This window comes from Ornithorhynchus anatinus, chromosome 4 (genome assembly GCF_004115215.2).
Source record: "Ornithorhynchus anatinus isolate Pmale09 chromosome 4, mOrnAna1.pri.v4, whole genome shotgun sequence".
NCBI classification, from domain to species: Eukaryota; Metazoa; Chordata; class Mammalia; order Monotremata; family Ornithorhynchidae; genus Ornithorhynchus; species Ornithorhynchus anatinus.
Window position 1 is genome coordinate 130,860,458 of NC_041731.1, and position 18,761 is coordinate 130,879,218.

The following is an 18,761-nucleotide window of genomic DNA, read 5'->3' on the forward strand; positions in this document are numbered from 1 at the left end:
TGAGCCCCATGTGAGACAGGGACTGTGTCCAATTTGATTATCTCTCATCTACCCCAGTGCTTAGAACAGTGCCTAGCGCATACAGCCCGGGCTTGAGTGTGATTAGCCTCAAAGGCTAAAGTTCTAGGTATTAAAGTTTCCTGCAGTCACCAGCGTGGAGTAATTTTATTCCTTTTTATTTGTTGTAAAGGAAGGTTTCCACACTTCCCTTAACAGGATTTGAATATTTGACGTGGCTGGGCGACTGTGAGCCTGTTGTGGGCAGGGATTGTCTCTATTTCTTGCTGAATTGTACATTCCAAGCGCTTAGTACAGAACTCTGCAAACAGTAAGTGCTCAATAAATACAACTGAATGAATGAATGAATGAATGAATGAATGAATGGAGTCCGAAGGACCTGGGTACAAATCCCAGCTCTGTCACTTGTCTGCTGTGCTGGGAGCCTGTTGTGGGCAGGGATTGTCTCTATTTCTTGCTTAATTTCACTTCCCAAGTGCTTAGTACAGTGCTCTGCACACAGTAAGCAGTCAATAAATACGACTGAATGAAAGCCACATGGCCTTGGGCAAACCACTTCACTTCTCTGTGCCTCAGTTCCCTCATCTGTTAAATGAGGATAAAGACTGTGAATCCCATGTGGGACAAGGCTTCTGTCCCACCTGATTAATTTGTAACTATCCCAGTTCTTACTACAGTGCCTGGCACATAGTAATAATAGTAATGAGGGTATTTGGTAAGCACTTACTATGTGCAAGCACTGTCCTAAGCTCTGGGGTAATAATAATAATAGTGTTGGTGTTTGTTAAACGCTTACTACGTGCAGAGCACTGTTCTAAGCACTGGGGGAGATACAGGGTGATCAGGTTGTCCCACGTGTGGCTCACCGACTTAATCCCCATCCTAGAGATGAGGGAACTGAGACATAGAGAAGTGAAGTGACTACTCCAAGGTCACCCAACTGATAAGTGGAGTAGTGGGGATTAGAACCCATCACCTCTGACTCCCAAGCCCCGGTTCTAGTCACTGAGCCAAGCTGCTTCTCAGTTAACCAATAGCACAATGATAATAATAATAATGTTGGTATTTGTTAAGGGCTTACTATGTGCAGAGCACTGTTCTAAGCGCTGGGGTAGATACAGGGGAATCAGGTTGTCCCATGTGGGGCTCACAGTCTTCATCCCCATTTTACAGATGAGTGAACTGAGGCACGGAGTAGTGAAGTGACTTGCCCACAGTCACACAGCTGCCAAGTGGCAGAGCCGGGATTCGAACCCATGACCTCTGCCTCCAAAGCCCGTGCTCTTTCCACTGAGCCACGCTGCTTCTCCTAGATGCAAGGTAATTAGGTTGTCCCAGGTGGGGCTCACAGTCTTCATCTCCATTTTCCAGATGAGGTCACCGAGGCCCAGAGAAGTGAGGTTAACTTGCCCCAAGTCTCCCAGCTTAAGTGGCAGAGTCGGGATTAGAACCCACGACCCCTGGCTCCCAAGCCCGGGCTCTTTCCACTGAGCCACGCTGCTTTTCAATGATGATGATGATGATGATGACGGTGATGAAGGCACTTACCTACAGACAGCGCACACAAAGCAGCCAGGGTGGTAGGTCTTCCCCAGGGCGGAGACGACCTCCCCCTCGATGAACTGCTCGCAGCTGAAGCAGCGGGTGCCGTACAGCCTCTGATAGTCCCGGGAGCAGATGTATTCCCCTTGTCGGACGAAAAACCCTCCCTCAGCCAGGTCGCATCCGCACGCTGCCAAGAGGCCAAAGTGACAACCGTCAAGAGCCATCCATCCATCCCATGGCATAAGATCCTATTACAGAAGTTATTATCACGAGAATTTAATGCAGAAGCAGCGTTTAGAGAAGCTGCGCGGCTCAGTGGAAAGAGCCCGGGCTTGGGAGCCCCAGGTCTGGGTTCTAATCCCCGCTCCGCCACTCGTCAGCTGTGTGACGTTGGGCCAGTCACTTCACTTCTCTGGGCCTCAGTTATCTCAGCTGTAAAATGGGATTGAGACTGCGAGCCCCATGTGGGACAACCTGATCACCTTGTATCTACCCCAGCTCTTAGAACAGTGCTTGGCACAGAGTAAGTGCTTAACAAACACCATCAGCATCATCATCATCGCAACAAGAGGAATGATTATGGTATTTTTTAAGCGCTTTCTGTGGGCTAAGTACTGCTCTAAGAGCTGGGATAGATACAAGGTCATCAGTTTGGACAGTCCCTGTCCCAAGTGGGGCTCATGGTCTTCATTCCATTTTACAGATGAGGGAACTGAGGTCCGGGGAAGTGAAGTGACTTGCCCAAGGTCACACAGTTGAGAAGTGGCAGAACCGGGATTAGAATTTGGGGCCTCTGACTCTCAAGTCCTTGCCTTTGTCCTGCATGGGACTCAAAGTCTAAGTAGGAGGGAGTACAGGGGTTTTTTTCATCCATTCATTCAATCGTATCATATTTATTGAGTGCTTACTGTGTGCACAGCACTGTACTAAGTGCCTGGGAGAGGAGGATAATAGAACAACAAACAGACACATTCCCTGCCCACAACGAGTTTACAATCCAGTTTCTGCCACTTGTCAGCTGTGTGACTTTGGTCAAGCCACTTCACTTCTCTGGGCCTCGGTTTCCTCATCTGTAAAACGGGGATGAAGCCCGTGAGCCCTAGGAGGGACACCCCGATGATCTTGGATCTACCCCAGCGCTGAGAACAGTGCTTTGCGCATAGTTAGCGCTTACAAAATGCCATTATCATTATTATTATTAGAAGGGTAGACAGGCATAAATATAAACGAATAAATGACAGATATGGACATAAGTGCCGTGGGGTGAGGCGGGGAGAGCAAACGGAGCAGTGCAGATGGGTGATGCAGAAGGGAGCGGGAGAAGAGGAAAGGAGGGCTTAGTCAGGGAAGGCCTCTTGGAGGAGATGGGCCGTTAAGAAAGCTTGGAAGCGGGGGAGAGTCATCGTCTATCCGATATGAGGAGGAAGGACACCCCAGGTAGGATGCGGTTGAGATGTCTTTATTCTCCGAGGTGGAGACTGAGATAAAGAGCACTGAAATGACTCACCCAAGGTCATAGCACGGCCGTGTGGAGGAGTCCCGGTTAGAACTCAGGGCCTGGGAGTCAGAAGGTCATGGGTTCTCATTCATTCATTCATTCATTCATTCATTCATTCATTCATTCATTCATTCATATTTATTGAGTGCTTACTGTGTGCACAACACTGTACTAAGTGCTTGGAAAGCACAATTCAGCAATAAAGAGAGACAATCCCTGCCCACACCGGGCTTACATTCTAGAGCGGGGGGGCAGACAGACATCAAAACAAGTAAACAGGCATCAAGATAAGTAAATAGAATTATAGATATATTGGTATATATAAGTGCTGTGGGACAGGAAGGGGGGGAAGAGCTAAGGGAGCGAGTGGAGGCGAGGCGGAGGATCACCACATCCCCCACGAGCCGAATGCTTCCCACCCTTACCACACGCTGCCATTTCACTGTATTAAACACGGTAAAGTGGCACGGACACAGAGTATTCCAGAGTGCTCTGTGGTGCAGGGAGAGGAGGCCGAGGCAGGGGAGGGGGTGCGGAGCGGCCTCACGGCCCAACCGACTACCCGCACCACCACTTGTCTGCTGTGTGGCCTCGGACAAGTCATTTGACCTCTCTGTGCCTCAGGTACCTCCTCTGTAAAATGGGGATTTAGACTGTGAGCGCTCTGCGGGACAGGGATTCTGTCCAACCCGGTTTGCTCGTAGCCACAGTGGCACAAAGTAAGAGCTTAACAAATTCCATTTTTATTATTATTTTGATTATTTCCACTGGGCCACAGTGCTTCCCAAATTTGGGAAAGACAAGTATACTCAGAAAACCACAGAGCTGGAAGGGACTTTGAAAACTCAGCATATGGGATAGAGCCCGGGCCTGGGAGTCAGAAGGTCACGGGTTCTGATCCCGGCTCCGCCACTTGTCTTCCGTGTGACCTTGGGCAAACCACTTCACTTCTCTCTGCCTCAGTTACCTCATCTGTAAAATGGGGATTGAGACTGTGAGCCCCATGTGGGACAGGGACTGTGTCCAACTCGTTTTGCTTGTGCCTACCCCAGCATTTAGAACAGTGCCTGGTACATGGGAAGCGCTTAACAAACTTCTCACTCTAGGCTTCAAGGCTCTCCATCCCCTTGCCCCTTCCTACCTCACCTCCCTTCTCTCCTTGTACCGCCCACCGCGCACGCTCCGCTCCTCTGCCGCCCACCTCCTCACCGTCCCCCGTTCTCGCCTATCCCACCAACGACCCCCGGGCCACGTCCTCCCGCGGTCCCGGAGTGCCCTCCCTCCTCACCTCCGCCAAACTCATTCTCTTCCCCTCTTCAAATCCCTACTTAAAGCTCACCTCCTCCAAGAGGCCTTCCCAGACTGAGCTCCCCTTCTCCCTCTGCTCCCTCTACCGCCCCCCCTTCACCTCTCCACAGCTAAACCCTCTTCTCCCCCATTTCCCTCTGCTCCTCTCCCCTCCCTTCCCATCCCCTCAGCAAAGTACTCATCCGCTCAAATGTATATTTTTTTCATTACCCTATTTATTTATTTTGTTAATGAAATGTACATCGCCTTGATTCTATTTATTTGCTATTGTTTTAATGAGATGTTCATCCCCTCGATTCTATTTATTGCTATTGTTCTTGTCTGACCGTCTCCTCCCATTAGACCGTAAGCCCATCAAAGGGCAGGGACTGTTTCTATCTGTTACCAATCTGTTCATTCCCAGTGCTTAGTACAGTGCTCTGCACATAGTAAGTGCTCAATAAATACTATTGAATGAATGAATGAACAAATCCCATCATCATTACTATTATTCTTATTATGAGTCTTTCTGTCTTCAGCAGAACAGTAAATTGTTGGGGGGAAAAAAGCGTATGCCCAGAAAATCTGAATGCAGGAACTGTTCCTCCTCAGCCTACACAGCGGAACAAGAAACGAAAGTTTGCAACGTGAAGGGAAGAGAAAAGATGTTCTCTCCCGGTCTTTTTGGGTTGATTTATAGAGCGGACTTATTGCCAGTCATGTTACTGGCCCGTTCCCTGGCTTTCTTGGCAGGAGGAAGGTTCTGAAGGAGGGGCGAGTCATTCTAAATCAAGAGGCTGAAAAAGACAGAAGAAGGCTGTGAGCCCCTTGTGAGACAGGGACGGGGTCCAACCGATTTTCTTTTATCCACCCCAGTACTTAGTACAGCACCAGGCACATAGTGAGTGCTTAACAAATACCACAATTATCATTATTATGGTTATTACAACAGCCCAGGATAGGTAGGAGCTGACGAGAGGGCGACGTCGAACTTGGGACCCTCTCAGTGAGTTGACCCCATGTGGGCTATAATTCGGATTGAGAAGCAGCGTGCCTCAGTGGCAAGAGTCCAGGTTTGGGAGTCAGAGGTCGGCTCTGCCACTTGTCAACAGTGTAACTTTGAGCCAGTCACTTCACTTTTAGAAGCAGCATGGCTTAGTGGAAAGAGTCCGGGCTGGGGAGTCAGAAGTTCATTCATTCATTCATTCATTCATTCATTCATTCATTCATTTCATAGTATTTATTGAGCGCTTACTATCGGGGGAGACGGACAGACAAGAAAATAGCAATAAATAGAATCAAGGGGATGTACATCTCATTAAAACAATAACAATAAATAGAATCGAGGTGACGTACATCTCATTAACAAGGTTGTGGGTTCTAATCTCCACTCTGCCCCTTGTCAGCAGTGTGACTTTGGGCCAGTCACTTCACGTCTCTGGGCCTCAGTTAACTCACCTGTAAAATGGGGATTAAGACTGTGAGCCCCCCGTGGAACAACTTGACTACCTTGTGTCTATCCCAGCACTTCTTATAACAGTGCTTGGCACGTGGGGGAGATTTGGTGGTTTCTAGGGAGAAGATTAATGGCCTAAGAACCCAGAATGAGAAACCATAATCACAGCATCTTCTCATGAATTGGGAATAAAAGGGAATGTAGAACATATACTCCCCCCGGGCAAGGATCGAGTCGACCAACATTAATGCCTTGTGCTTTCCCAAGTGTGGAGTAAAGGAGAAGCAGCGTGGCCTGATAGAGAGAGCACAGGCCTGCAAGTCTGAGGCCCTGGATTCTAATCTCAGCTCTGCCACTTGTCTGCCGGGTGACCTCGAGCAAGTCACATCTCTGTGCTTTAGTTGCCTCAACTGTCAAATGGGAATTAATAATAATTAATAATAATAATGTTGGTATTTGTTAAGCGCTTACTATGTGCAGAGCACTGTTCTAAGCGCTGGGGTAGATACCGGATAATCAGGTTGTCCCACATGAGGCTCAAAGTTAATCCCTATTTTACAGATGAGGTAACTGAGGCACAGAGAAGTGAAGTGACTTGCCCACAGTCACACAGCCAGCACAGTCAGCACAGTGGCAGAGCCGGGAGTCAAACCCATGACCTCTGACTCCCAAGCCCAGGCTCTTTCCACTGAGCCACGCTGCTTCCCCTTAATAATAATTATGGTATTGGTTAAGCACTTACTATGTGCCAAGCACTGTTCTAAGTGCTGGGGTAAATACTGGGTCATCATGTTGTCCCATGTGGGGCTACAGTCTTAATTCCCACTTTACAGACGAGGGAACTGAGGCACAGAGAAGTTAAGTGGCTTGCCTAAGGTCACACAGCAGACAAGTGGCAGAGCCGGGATTAGAATCCACGTCCTCTAACTCCCAAGCCCGGGGTTTTCCACTAAGCCACGCTGCTTCTCTAAGATTTTGAGCTACATGTGGGAGGGGGACTGTGTCCAACCTGATTAGTTTGCATCTACTCCAGCGCTTAGTACAATGTCAAGTACTGAGTAAGCACTTAACAAATACCACCGTTAATATTACCATAATCATTAGAGGGCCGTGCACATAGTAATGATTAATTGATTGAACATTTAACTGAACAAGTGCTCACGGCAAACACTTAATCATTACGACGACTACTATTTGTACATAAAATAGATGCATTTCCATGTTCTCCAGGTTCACCTCCACACCTCTGTTCATCATCTGAGCTGGAAATGCAATAAGCAGTGTGGCCTAGGGGATAGAGCACGGGGCTGGGAGCCAGAGGACCTGGGTTCTCTTGCCGGTTTCTCCAACTGCTTGCCGAGGGTCCCTGGGCCAGGAGATCACTCACCCAACAATCAATCAACAGTATTTATTGAGTGCTTATCATATGCAGAGCACTGTACTGAGTGCTTGGGAGAATATAGTGCAAAAGAATTAGGAGACACACTCCCTGCCCAAAAGGAGCTTACGGTCTAGAGGGGCGACGGACGCTGAGATGAATAAATGAGTAATTTAGAATATCGAATTTAAAGATACGTACATCGGTGTTGTGAGGGTGAGGCTGGGGTGAATGCCCAAAGGTCACAGATCCGAGGGCATAGATGATGCGGAAGGGAGAAGGAGCCGGCGAAAAGAGGGTTTCATCGGGGGGAGGCCTCATGGAGGAGACGTTACCTTAGTAATGGTTTGAAGGTGGAGAGATATAAGGGGGAGAGGTCTGGGGGATATAGAGGAGGAGGGAGTGCCAGGCTACGGGGAGGACCTGGGAAAGGGGTCGGCTATGAGATAGACGAGATGGGGGCCCGGTGAGTGAGCTGGCGCTGGAGGAGCGGAGTGCACCAGCTGGGCTGGAGGAGGAGATTAGTGTGGTGAGGTAGGAGGGGGCCATCTGATAGCACACTTTAAAGTCACTTAACTGCTCTGTGCCTCCTTTTCTCAACTATAAAATAGGATTCAAAACCTGCTCTCCCTCCTACTTGGATTGCGAGCGCCTTGTGGGATAGGAACTGTGTCCAACCAGATAAACTGTATTTACCCCAGGCTTTAGAGCAGTGCTTGACAACCGCTTAGCCAATACCATTACAAGAAAGGGATCTGACTCAATCACCCATTCATTTATTCACTCTTTGAAGCTCTGGGTAAGACACAGAAAATTGGGTTGGACAAAGTCCCCGTGCCACAGAGGGCTCACAGTCTTTTTCCCCACGTTATAGATGTGGGAACCGAGGTTCAGAGAAGCGAAATGACTTGCCCAAGGTCAGTCTTAATCCCCATTTTATAGATGATCAAACTGAGGCACAGAGAAATGAAATTAAAGTCACTTAACTGCTCTGTGCCTCATTTTCTCAACTATAAAATAGGATTCAAAACCTGCTCTCCTTCCTACTTGGATTGCGAGCGCCTTGTGGGATAGGAACTGTGTCCAACCAGATAAACTGTATTTACCCCAGGCTTTAGAGCAGTGCTTGACAACCGCTTAATCCATACCATTACAAGAAAGGGATCTGACTCAATCACCCATTCATTCATTCACTCTTTGAAGCTCTGGGTTAGACACAGAAAATTGGGTTGGACAAAGTCCCCGTGCCACAGAGGGCTCACAGTCTTATTCCCCACGTTATAGATGTGGGAACCGAGGTACAGAGAAGCGAAATGACTTGCCCAAGGTCAGTCTTAATCCCCATTTTATAGATGATCAAACTGAGGCACAGAGAAATGAAATGACTTGCCCAAGGTCACACAGCAGATAAATGGCAGAGCCGGGACTAGAACCCAGGACCTTCCGATTCCTAGGCCGGGGGTCTGTCCGCTAAGCCATGCCGCTTCCCCGTTTACACACAAGTGCTGAGGAAGAGGAAGGGTAGAGGATGGCTAGGAAAATGGACAAGGTGAAAGACAGTTTTAGGGTGCTTCTTTGAAATGTGTCATCTGTGTCATCTGAAAAATGAGATTTAGAGATGGGCCCAGGAGAGAAGAGGTTGATGGCAGAGGTCCAAGGTTGCAGTAGGGAGCAAGAAAAATAAGGATGGGATAAGATAGGAAGCCATTGCCGGAACCTCTTCCCACAGAGAGGGGTTTGAAGAAATGGGGTCACAGTGCTCCATCTTCTAGGCCTGGTGGGAAACAAAAAAATCCCTGGCTTCTGAAGAGAGGCTGCCATCAAGGAAACTGAGCATCAAAGATCGGTATGGCCTGGGATCCTTCAAAGCAAACCCAGAAGCGGGTCTAGGTCAGGAATTGAAAGGAAGCTTGAAGAAGAAAAGCAGCCCAAATCTTCCTCTCTCGAGAGGAAAAAAAAAACCCAACTAGAAGCTAACAGCTCTTCTTCCAATAAAGAATATCCTGGTTTCGGTAGATAGTGAACCCCTTGAGAGACAGGGTCTGTGTCTAATCCCCGGCCGTGTTCTACATCCCAGTGCTCAGTACACTGCCCTTCGCACAGTATGTGCTTAGTTCCTTCAACCCACGTATTCAATCTGTCAACAAATCCTGTCGATTTCACTTTCGTGAAATCTGCCCTTTCCTCTCCATCCAAACTGCTATCATGTTAATACAATCATTCTTCCTATCCTGCCTTATTAATAAAAAGAATAATGATGATGGTATTCGTTAAGCGCTTACTATGTGCCAAGCACTGTTCTAAGTGCTGGGGTAGATAAAAGGTAATCAGACTGTCCCACGTGGGGCTGACTGTATCAATCCTCATTTCACAGATGAGGTAACTCAAGCACAGAATTTTAGTGACTTGTCCAAAGTCACTGCTGAGAAGTGGCAGAAGCGAGATTAGAACCCATGACCTCTGACTCCCAAGCTCGGGCTCTTGCCACTAATATAATAATAATGTTGGTATTTGTTAAGCGCTTATCATGTGCAGATCACTGTTCTAAGCCCTGGGGTAGATACAGGGTAATCGGGTTGTCCCACATGAGGCTCACGATCTTAATCCCATTTTACAGATGAGGTCACTGAGGCCCAGAGAAGTGAAGTGACTTGCCCACAGTCACACAGCTGACAAGTAGCAGAGCCAGGATTCGAACCCATGACCTCTGACTCCCAAGCCCAGGCTCTTTCCACTGAGCCAAGCACTGATCCATCCTGCTTCTCGGTAGCGGCCTTGACAACTGCCTCAGCCTCCTCGCTGACTTCCCAGCCTCCCTCCTCTCCCCCTTCCAGTCCATACTTCCTTCTGCTACCCGGATCATTTTTCTACAGAAACGTTCAGGACAAGTCTCCCCACTCCTCAAGAAGCTCCAGTGGTGGCTCATCCATTCATCATTTGTTCATTCAATCGTATTTACAGAGCACCTACTGTGTGCAAAGCACTGTACTATGCGCTTGGGAGAGTACAATATAATAACAAATAGACACATTCCCTGCCCACAACCAGCTCACTGTTTAGAGGGGCAGACAGATATTAATTCACCTTCCTATCAAGCCCAAACTCCTCACTCCTGGCTTCGAAGCCGTCCATCCCCTCGCCGCCTCCTACCTCCCCGCTCTTCTCTCCTTCTCCATCGCAGCCCACACACTCAGCTCCTCTGCTGCCGCTAACTTCCTCACTGGGCCTCCATGTTATTTTCTGGCCTCCGGCCTCTTGCCCTCTCACCCTGCCTCTGGCCCTGAATCCCCTTCCTCCTCAAATTCCCCAATGACCCTCCCCTCCCTCAAAGCCTTACAGAAGGCCAATCTCCTCCAAGAGGCCTTCCCTGACTAAGCCCGACTTTTCCTCTTCTCCCACTCCCTTCTGCATCATCCTTCCACTTAGATTTGCCCTCTTTAAAATAATAATAATAATGATAATAATAATAATGTTGGTATTTGTTAAGCGCTTACTATGTGCAGAGCACTGTTCTAAGGGCTGGGGTAGATACAGGGTAATCAGATTGTCCCACGTGAGGCTCACAGTCTTCATCCCCATTTTACAGATGAGGTAATAATAATAATTAATAATTATGATCATTTTTAAGCGCTTAGTATGTGAGAGGCTTGGGAGTCAGAGGTCATGGGTTCTAATCCCGGTTCCATCGTTTGCCAGCTGTGTGACTTTGGGCAAGTCACTTCACTTCTCTGTGACTCAGTTACCTCATCTGCAAAATGGGGATTAATAACAACAATAATGTTGGTGTTTGTGAAGTGCTTACTATGTGCCAAACCCCGTTCTAGGTGCTGGGGTAGACGTGGGGTAATCAGGTTGTCCCACGTGGGGCTCACGGTCTTCATCCCGATTTTACAGATGAGGTCACTGAGGCACCGAGAAGTGAAGTGACTTGCCCACAGTCACACAGTTGACAAGTGGCAGAGCCGGGATTCGAATCCACGACCTCTGACTCCCAAGCCCGTGCTCTTTCCACTGAGCCACACTGCTTTATTCACCCCTCCTTCAACCTGAAAGGACCTAAATATCCATAATTTATTTCTATTAAGGCCTCTCTTCCCCTCCAGACTCTAAGCTTGTGGTCAGGGAATGTGCTGTTATATTGTCATATTGTCCTCTCCCAAGTGCTTAGTACAGTGCTCTGCACACTGTAAGCACTCAAAAAATATGACTGACCACTGCCTCGGTGCTTAGTACCTGCTCAGCACAAAGCAAGCACTCAGTAAATGTTCTTAGTATACTGTTTAGTAGAGAGTACGCACTCAGTGATGTAACAGTTGCCACAATAATATCAATTGTCAACTCTATGGTGTTTCCCCTAACAATGTCTGGATCTGAAAGCTGGACAGTGAAAAAACAGGAGAGAAAGAGCATCAGTTGTTTTGAAATGTGATGTCGGAGAAGGCTTTCGGGAATACCACGGACTGCCACAAAGACAAACAAATGGATTTTGGAGCAAATGAAACCCGAGTGGTCTTCGGAAGGCCAGATGACTCGACTTAGATGAGCAGATTTTGGACACATCATCGGGGGAACTGATTCTCTGGGGCAGACACTAATGGTAGGAAAAGTCCAGGGAAAAGGTGGAAGAGGCCACTCGGCAGCGAGATGCACAGAGACCATAACAACGAGAACGGAAGAACCGTTAGCAAGGTTGCAGATCATGGCAGAGGACGGGACGTTCTGGAGAAAGTCTATCCACGGAGTCGCTATGAATCGGAAATGACTCGACAGCACTTATAATAAAGCACTCAATAAATAGCATATCCCTTACTATCTGGAGAACATTCGGTTAGGACGACATCAGGGGAATCGACCCTTCCCTAATCTCCATCTCCACTCAACAATCCACACATAGGTCCATTAACCTACATTGATGGTATTCATTCATTCATATTTATTGAGCGCTTACTGTGTGCAGAACACTGTACTAAGTGCTTGGGTCGCTAGACTGTCAGCCTGTTGGGGGCAGGGAACGTGTCTACCAACAGTGTTATACCGTAATCTCTCAACTGCTTAGTACGGTGCTCTGCACACAATAAGTGCTCAATAAATGATCATAATAATAATAATGGTATTAAGCTTTTACTAGGAATGTGCTCTGCACACAATAAGTGCTCAATAAATAATAATAATAATAATATTTGCTAAGCACTTACTAGGAGCCAAGCACTGCACTAAAGGCTGAGGTAGATAGAAGCATGTCAGATGGGACATAGCTCATGTCCCCCACGGGACTCACAGTCTTAATCTCCAATTTACAGATGAGGCAATTGGGGCACAGAGAAGTGAAGTGCTCAGTACAGTGCTCTGCACACAGTAAGCGCTCAATAAATACTATTGGATGAATGAAGTAACTTGCCCAAGGTCAAGCAGCTGACAAATAATAATGTTGGTATTTGTTAAACGTTTACTGTGTGCAATGGCAGAGCCGGGACTAGAGCCCAGTTCCTTCTGACTCCCAGGCCCAGGCTCTATAATAATAATGGTGTTTGTTAAGCGCTTACTATGTGCTAATCACTGTTCTAAGCACTGGGATAGATACAAGGTAATGAGGTTGTCCCATGTGGGGCTCACAGTCTTAATCCCCATTTTACAGATGAGGTAATTTAGTCACAGAGAAGTTAAGTCACTTGCCCAAAATCACACAGCAGACAAGTAGCAGAGCCAGGATTAGAATCCACGCCCTCTGACTCCCAAGCCCATGTTCTTTCCATTAAGCCATGCTGCTTCCCGATATAGACGATTTGGAATTGATTGGGAAACTACAACACAACAGACTTGTCATACACACACATCGCGCTGACAACCCAACTTGAAATGACTCGACAACATGCCAAGCCCTAGATCCTATTCTACTTCTTGGTGTGGTTTTTTTTTCCATTATTTATAGCTCGTGACTCTTCAAATTCTTCCATTCCGGTGTGGAGGGAATTTGATCGCAGGGAGGACCAGTGTCAGAAGGGCTCCTTCGTTTCCCTGTGGGTGTTGGGCGAAGACGAAGCCAAATGGCAGGTGATCCGATACCCGCCACTGCCCCGTCACCAATGCCCAAGGGAACCACAACTACGCCTGACATTTCTGGAACCTTGCACGAGGAATTCGTTGATACTAAGAAGAAGAAGAATTTTGATATTTGCAAAATGCTTTCTATGTGGCAAGCACTGTTCTAAGAGCTGGGGTAATAATAATAATAATAATAATAATGCTGGTATTTGTTAAGTGCTTACTATGTGCAAAGCACTCTTCTAAGCGCTGGGGGGATAGAAGGTGATCAGGTTGTCTTACGTGGAGCTCACGGTCTTAATCCCCATTTTACAGATGAGGTAACTGAGGCACAGAGAAGTGAAGTGACTTGCCCAAAGTCACGCAGCGGACAAGTGGCGGAGCCGGGATTAGAACCCATGACCTCTGATTCCCGAACCCAGGCTGTCTCCACTGAGCCACCCTGCTAAGATACCAGATAATCAGGTTGGACTCAATTCCTGTCTCTCATGGGCACAAAGTCTAAATAGGAGGGAAAATGGATATTTAAACTCCATTTTGTAGTCTTCTGTTGTGGAGTCGTGCCCGACCCATAGCGACACCATGGATGCTTCTCTCCCAGAACTCTCCACCTCCAACTGCCGTCATTCCAGTAGTGGATTCACAGAGTTTTCTTGGGAAAAATCCAGAAATGGTTGACCACTGCTGTCTTCAGCACGGTCAACTCGAGTCTCCGCCCTCAACTCTCTCCCGTGCCACTGCTGCCCAGCACGGGGGAGTTTTGACGTGTAGCCAATGGCCTGCCGCTCGCTAGACACTGGCCAAGCTCGGAATGGACTGAACAGGCCTCTGCTTCTCTCTCCCTCCCACGGCCGAGACTGGTAGAGGACTGGAAACTCTTCAGGTGACCCCCTACAAGGGGAAACTCCATTTGACAGATGAGGAAATTGAAGCATAAAGAAGTTAAGTGACTTGCCCAGGGTCACCCATCAGGCAAGTGGGGAGCCGGACACAGCTTAAAGCACCGTGGCCGAATGGATAGATCATGGCCCTGGGAGTCAGAAGGGCCTGGGTTCTAATCCCACCTCTGCCACTTTCTGTTATGTGTCCTTGGGCAAGTCACTTCACTTTTTAGTGCCTCAATTCCCTCATCTGTAAAATGGGGATTAAGACATGGGAGCCTTATATTTACTCCAGCACTTAGTAATAATAATAATAATGATGATGAAATTTGTTAAGTGCTTAACTATGTGCCAGGTACTGCACTAAGCACTGGGGTGGATACAAGCAAATCAGGTTGGATACAGCCCCTGTCCCACGAGCGGCTCAAAGTCTCCACTCCCATTTTGCAGATGAGGGAACCTGAAGCCCAGATAAGTGAAGTGACTTGCCCGAGGTCACACAGCAGAGAAGTGGCCAAGCCTGAATTGGAACCCATGACCTCTGACTCCCAGGCCCATGTTCTACCCACTACGCCGTGTTGCTTCCACAAAGTAAGTGCTTAACAAATTCCCTATAATGAAAATCAGAACCCAGAGCCCCTGACTTCAAGGCCCTTGCTCTTTCCACTGAGACACATTGCTTCCTCGGTATTTCTAAGCCCACTGGCACCTTTGCCAAGACTAAGGATGGGAAAACCTCCCTTCTCAGCCACGTCTCCTCTGTGACCTTGGGCACTTCACTTCTCTGGGCCTCGGTGACCTCATCTGTAAAATGGGGATTAAGCCTAAGAGGCCCAAGTGGGACAACCTGATTACCTTGCATCTGCCCCAGTGCTTAGAACAGTACCTAGCACACAGTAAGCACTTAACAAATATCATACCAGAGAAGCAGTGTGGCTTAGTGGCAAGAGCCGGGGCTTGGGAGTCAGAGGATGAGGGTTCTAATCCCGGCTCCGCTACTTGTCTGCTGTGTCACCTTGGGCAAGATGCTTCACTTCTCTGTGCCTCAGTTACCTCATTTGTAAAGTGAGGATTGAGATTGTGAGCCCCACGTGGGACAACCTGATAACCTTGTATCTACTCCAGTGCTTAGAACAGTGCTTGGCACGTAGTAAGCACTTTACAAATACCATGATTTATTTTTTTTCATAATTTATATGATTATGGTATTTGTTAAGCACTTACTCTGTGCCAGGCACTGTTCTAAGCGCTGGGCTGGATACAAGCAAATCGGGTCGGACATAGTCCCTGATAATTTTTATAATTATTATTATTATAGTCAATCAGTAGTATTTCTTGAGGCCCTCGTGTACAGAGCGGAAAGCAGATGTGTAGAGGAACAAGCCCTACTGACATCAGATATCTACCAACTCTGTTGAACTGTACTCTCCCGAGGGACTAGTGTGGGCAAGTCATTTAACTTCTCTGTGCCTCAGTTACCTCATCTCTAAAATGGGGATTAAGACGGTGAACCTTATGTGGGACAACCTGATTACCCTGTATACCCCAGCACTTAGAACAGTGCTCTGCACCTAGTAAGCGCTTAACAAATACCAACATTATTATTATTAGTAGTAGTAGTGCCATGAGAAGGAGCATGGCCTAATGACTAGGAGGTCACTAATATTGGGAAGCAGCATGGCTCAGTGGAAAGAGCCTGGCTTTGGAGTCAGAGGTCATGGGTTCTAATCCCGGCTCTGCCACTTGTCTGCTGTGTGACTTTGGGCAAGTCACTTCACTTCTCTGTGCCTCAGTTCCCTCATCTGGAAAATGGGGATTAAGACCGTGAGCCTCACGTAGGACAACCTAATTACCCTGTATCTACCCAGCGCTTAGAACAGTGCTTGGCACATAGTAAGCGCTTAACAAACACCAAAATTATTATTATAATGACTACAGCCCCAGTCTGGGAGTCAGAAGGTCAGGAGTTCTAATCCTGGCTCTGCTGCCTGACTGCTGTGTGACCTTGGGCAAGCCATTTCACTTCTCTGGGCCTCAGTTCCCTTATCTGGAAAATGGGGATTGAGACAGTGAGCCCCACGTGGGACAGGGACTGTGTCCAACCCGATTTGCTTGGATCCAACCCAGTGTTTAGAACAGTGCTTAGATCCCCCATTTAGACTGTGAGCCCGTCGTCTCTATCTGTTGCTGAATTATGTTTTCCAAGCGCTTAGTACGGTGCTCTGCGCATAGTGAGCGCTCAATAAATACCATTGAATGAATGAATCAATTTGATTGAATGAATGACTGATCACTGTGGCTGCTGGTGGTCTCGTTGTGGCTATTGTGGTTGCTGCTACTGTTGTGGTCGATGTGGTTGCGGTCGTCGTTGTGTCTGCCGTGGTCGCTGTGGTTGTGGTGACCGTTACGGCTGTTGCGGTCACGGTAGTTGTGGTCATCGTGGCCGTGGGGGCTGTGGTTGTGGCCGTCACTGAGGTTGTGTTGATCGTTGCGGCTTTGTGTTTGCTGAGGTCGTGCTGGTCCTTGTGACGGTGGGGGCTGTTGTGGTTGTGATGGTTGTGGCGGTCTCTGGAGTCGAGCTGATGATTGTGGCTGTGTTATTTGCTGTGATTGTGATGGTTGTGGCTGTCGCTGGGGTAGAGGTGATCACTGTGGCTTTGTTATTTGCTGTGATTGTGATGGTTGTGGCTGTCGCTGGGGTTGAGGTGATCATTGTGGCTTTGTCGTTTGCTTTGGTTGCGGTGGTCACGGTGGCCGTGTGGAGGCTGATGTGGTGGCCGAGGTCATGGCGGCCGCTGTGGCCATCTTTGTGGTTTCTGTGCTCGCGGTGGATGCGGTGGTCACTGTGGGTCGCTGAGGCGGTGGCGGTCACTGAGGTCGCGTTGGTCGTTGTGGCTTTGGCGTTGGGGTCACTGTGATTGTTGCGTCTCCTGTGCCTGAGGTGGTCACTGGGGCTGTGGAGGCCGTGGCGGTTGTGATTGTGGGGGTGACTGTGGTTGTCATTGATCGCTGTGGCTTTGGTGTTGGGGTCACTGTGATTGTTGCGTCTCCTGTACCTGAGGTGGTCACTGGGGCTGTGGAGGCCGTGGTGTTTGCGGTTGTGAGGGTGGTCGTGGTGGCCACTGTGGTGACAGTGGTCACTGATGTGATTGTCGGGGCCGTGGTGATGACCCGAGGTGACAGAGAGGCTGCAGCTGGAGCCACTGAAGCGGTCACTCGGCTGAGGTCGGCCCCGTCCAACTTTGAGCCGGAAAGGAGTCAGACTTCGGCTCCTCTGCCTCCAGACACCGTCCCCCCTTCCTTCCTTAGAACAGTGCTTGGCACATAGTAAGCGCTCAACAAATGTCATCGCTATTATTATTATTCCTTCACTTTTTCATTTGGACCCTCCGTTCTCTGCGGGCAGGGAATGCGTCCACCGACTCTTTTGCGCTGTTGGGGGCGGTCACTGCGACCGGGACGGTCACTGCACCTGTGGAAGTGGAGCTCTTGTCTCGGGCAAACACTGGGTTCGGTACTCTGCACGCAGGAAGCGCTCAGGAAATATCACTGATTGAAACACTTGGCCTTGCTTTTAGACTGTTTTAATGTTTGATTCTTTCATCTTCCCCAGTGCGTCTGGTAACAGTTCTCCCTGCCCACTCTGACATGCCGATTGCAAACCTCTTCATTCATTCATCAATCGTATTTATTGGGCACTTACTGTGTGCAGAGCACTGTACTGAGTGCTTGGAATGTACCTCTTGAAGAGCCAAGGATCATGTGAGTATAATAATAATAGTAATAACAATGGTATCTGTCAACCGCTTACTGTGTGTCAGGTACCGTACTAAGCGCTGGGATGGATACAAGCAAATCGGGTTGGACACGGTTTCTGTCCCACGTGGGGCTCACGGTCTTAATCCCCATTTTACAGAAGAGGTAACTGAGGCCCAGAGCAGTGAAGTGACTTGCCCGAGGCCACACAGCAGACAAGTGCGGAGCTGAGTATGAGAATAATAAACAATAATTGTGGGATTTGTTGAGCGCTGGCTTGATTACAAGCCAATTGGGTTAGATGCAGTCCCTGTATCACGTGGGGTTCACAGTCTCAAAACTCATTTTCCAGATGAGGGAACTGAGGCCCAGAGAAGTGAAGGGACTTGTCCAACCTTCCACAGCACACAAGCGGCAGAGCCGAGAAATGGCAGAGTATCTAATCTGTGCACTCTATCCCAGTGCTTAGAACTGCGCTTGAACACAGTAGGTGGTCATTACAAACTATTACTATTATTACTATACTATTATTATCCAACCCAATTGCTTGTAACCACCCCAGTGCCTGGCACACAGTAAGCGCTCAACAAATCCACAATTGTTAATTATTATTATTATTCTCACATAATTCCCTGGCCTTTCCCCAATCCAGTTCATACTTCACTCTGCTGCCCGGATCATTCTTCTACAAAACTGCTCATGGCATATTACCCCCAACCTCCTCAAAAAACTCCAGTGGTTACCCAGCCACCTCTGCATCAAACAAAAACTCCTCACTCTTGGCTTTTAGAGACGTCCATCCCCTGGCTCCCTCCTACCTCCCCTCCCTTCTCTCCTTCTCCATCGCAGCCCGTACACTCCGCTCCTCTGGTGCCGCTCACCTCCTCACTGGGCCTCCAG

The 18,761-nt window shown here is 48.3% G+C and overlaps 1 protein-coding gene across 10 annotated transcripts in view; it reads right to left on the reverse strand.

Annotated features, from left to right (window-relative positions):
- ABLIM2 (actin binding LIM protein family member 2) overlaps positions 1–18,761 on the reverse strand; it is a 200,050-nt gene that overhangs the window by 146,046 nt on the left and 35,243 nt on the right. For all 10 annotated transcript variants that reach the window (XM_029063399.2, XM_029063394.2, XM_029063396.2 and 7 more), the window contains exon 3: positions 1,567–1,750. In XM_029063399.2, the coding sequence (XP_028919232.1) occupies positions 1,567–1,750 (184 nt within the window). The remainder of the gene's footprint in view (positions 1–1,566; positions 1,751–18,761) is intronic.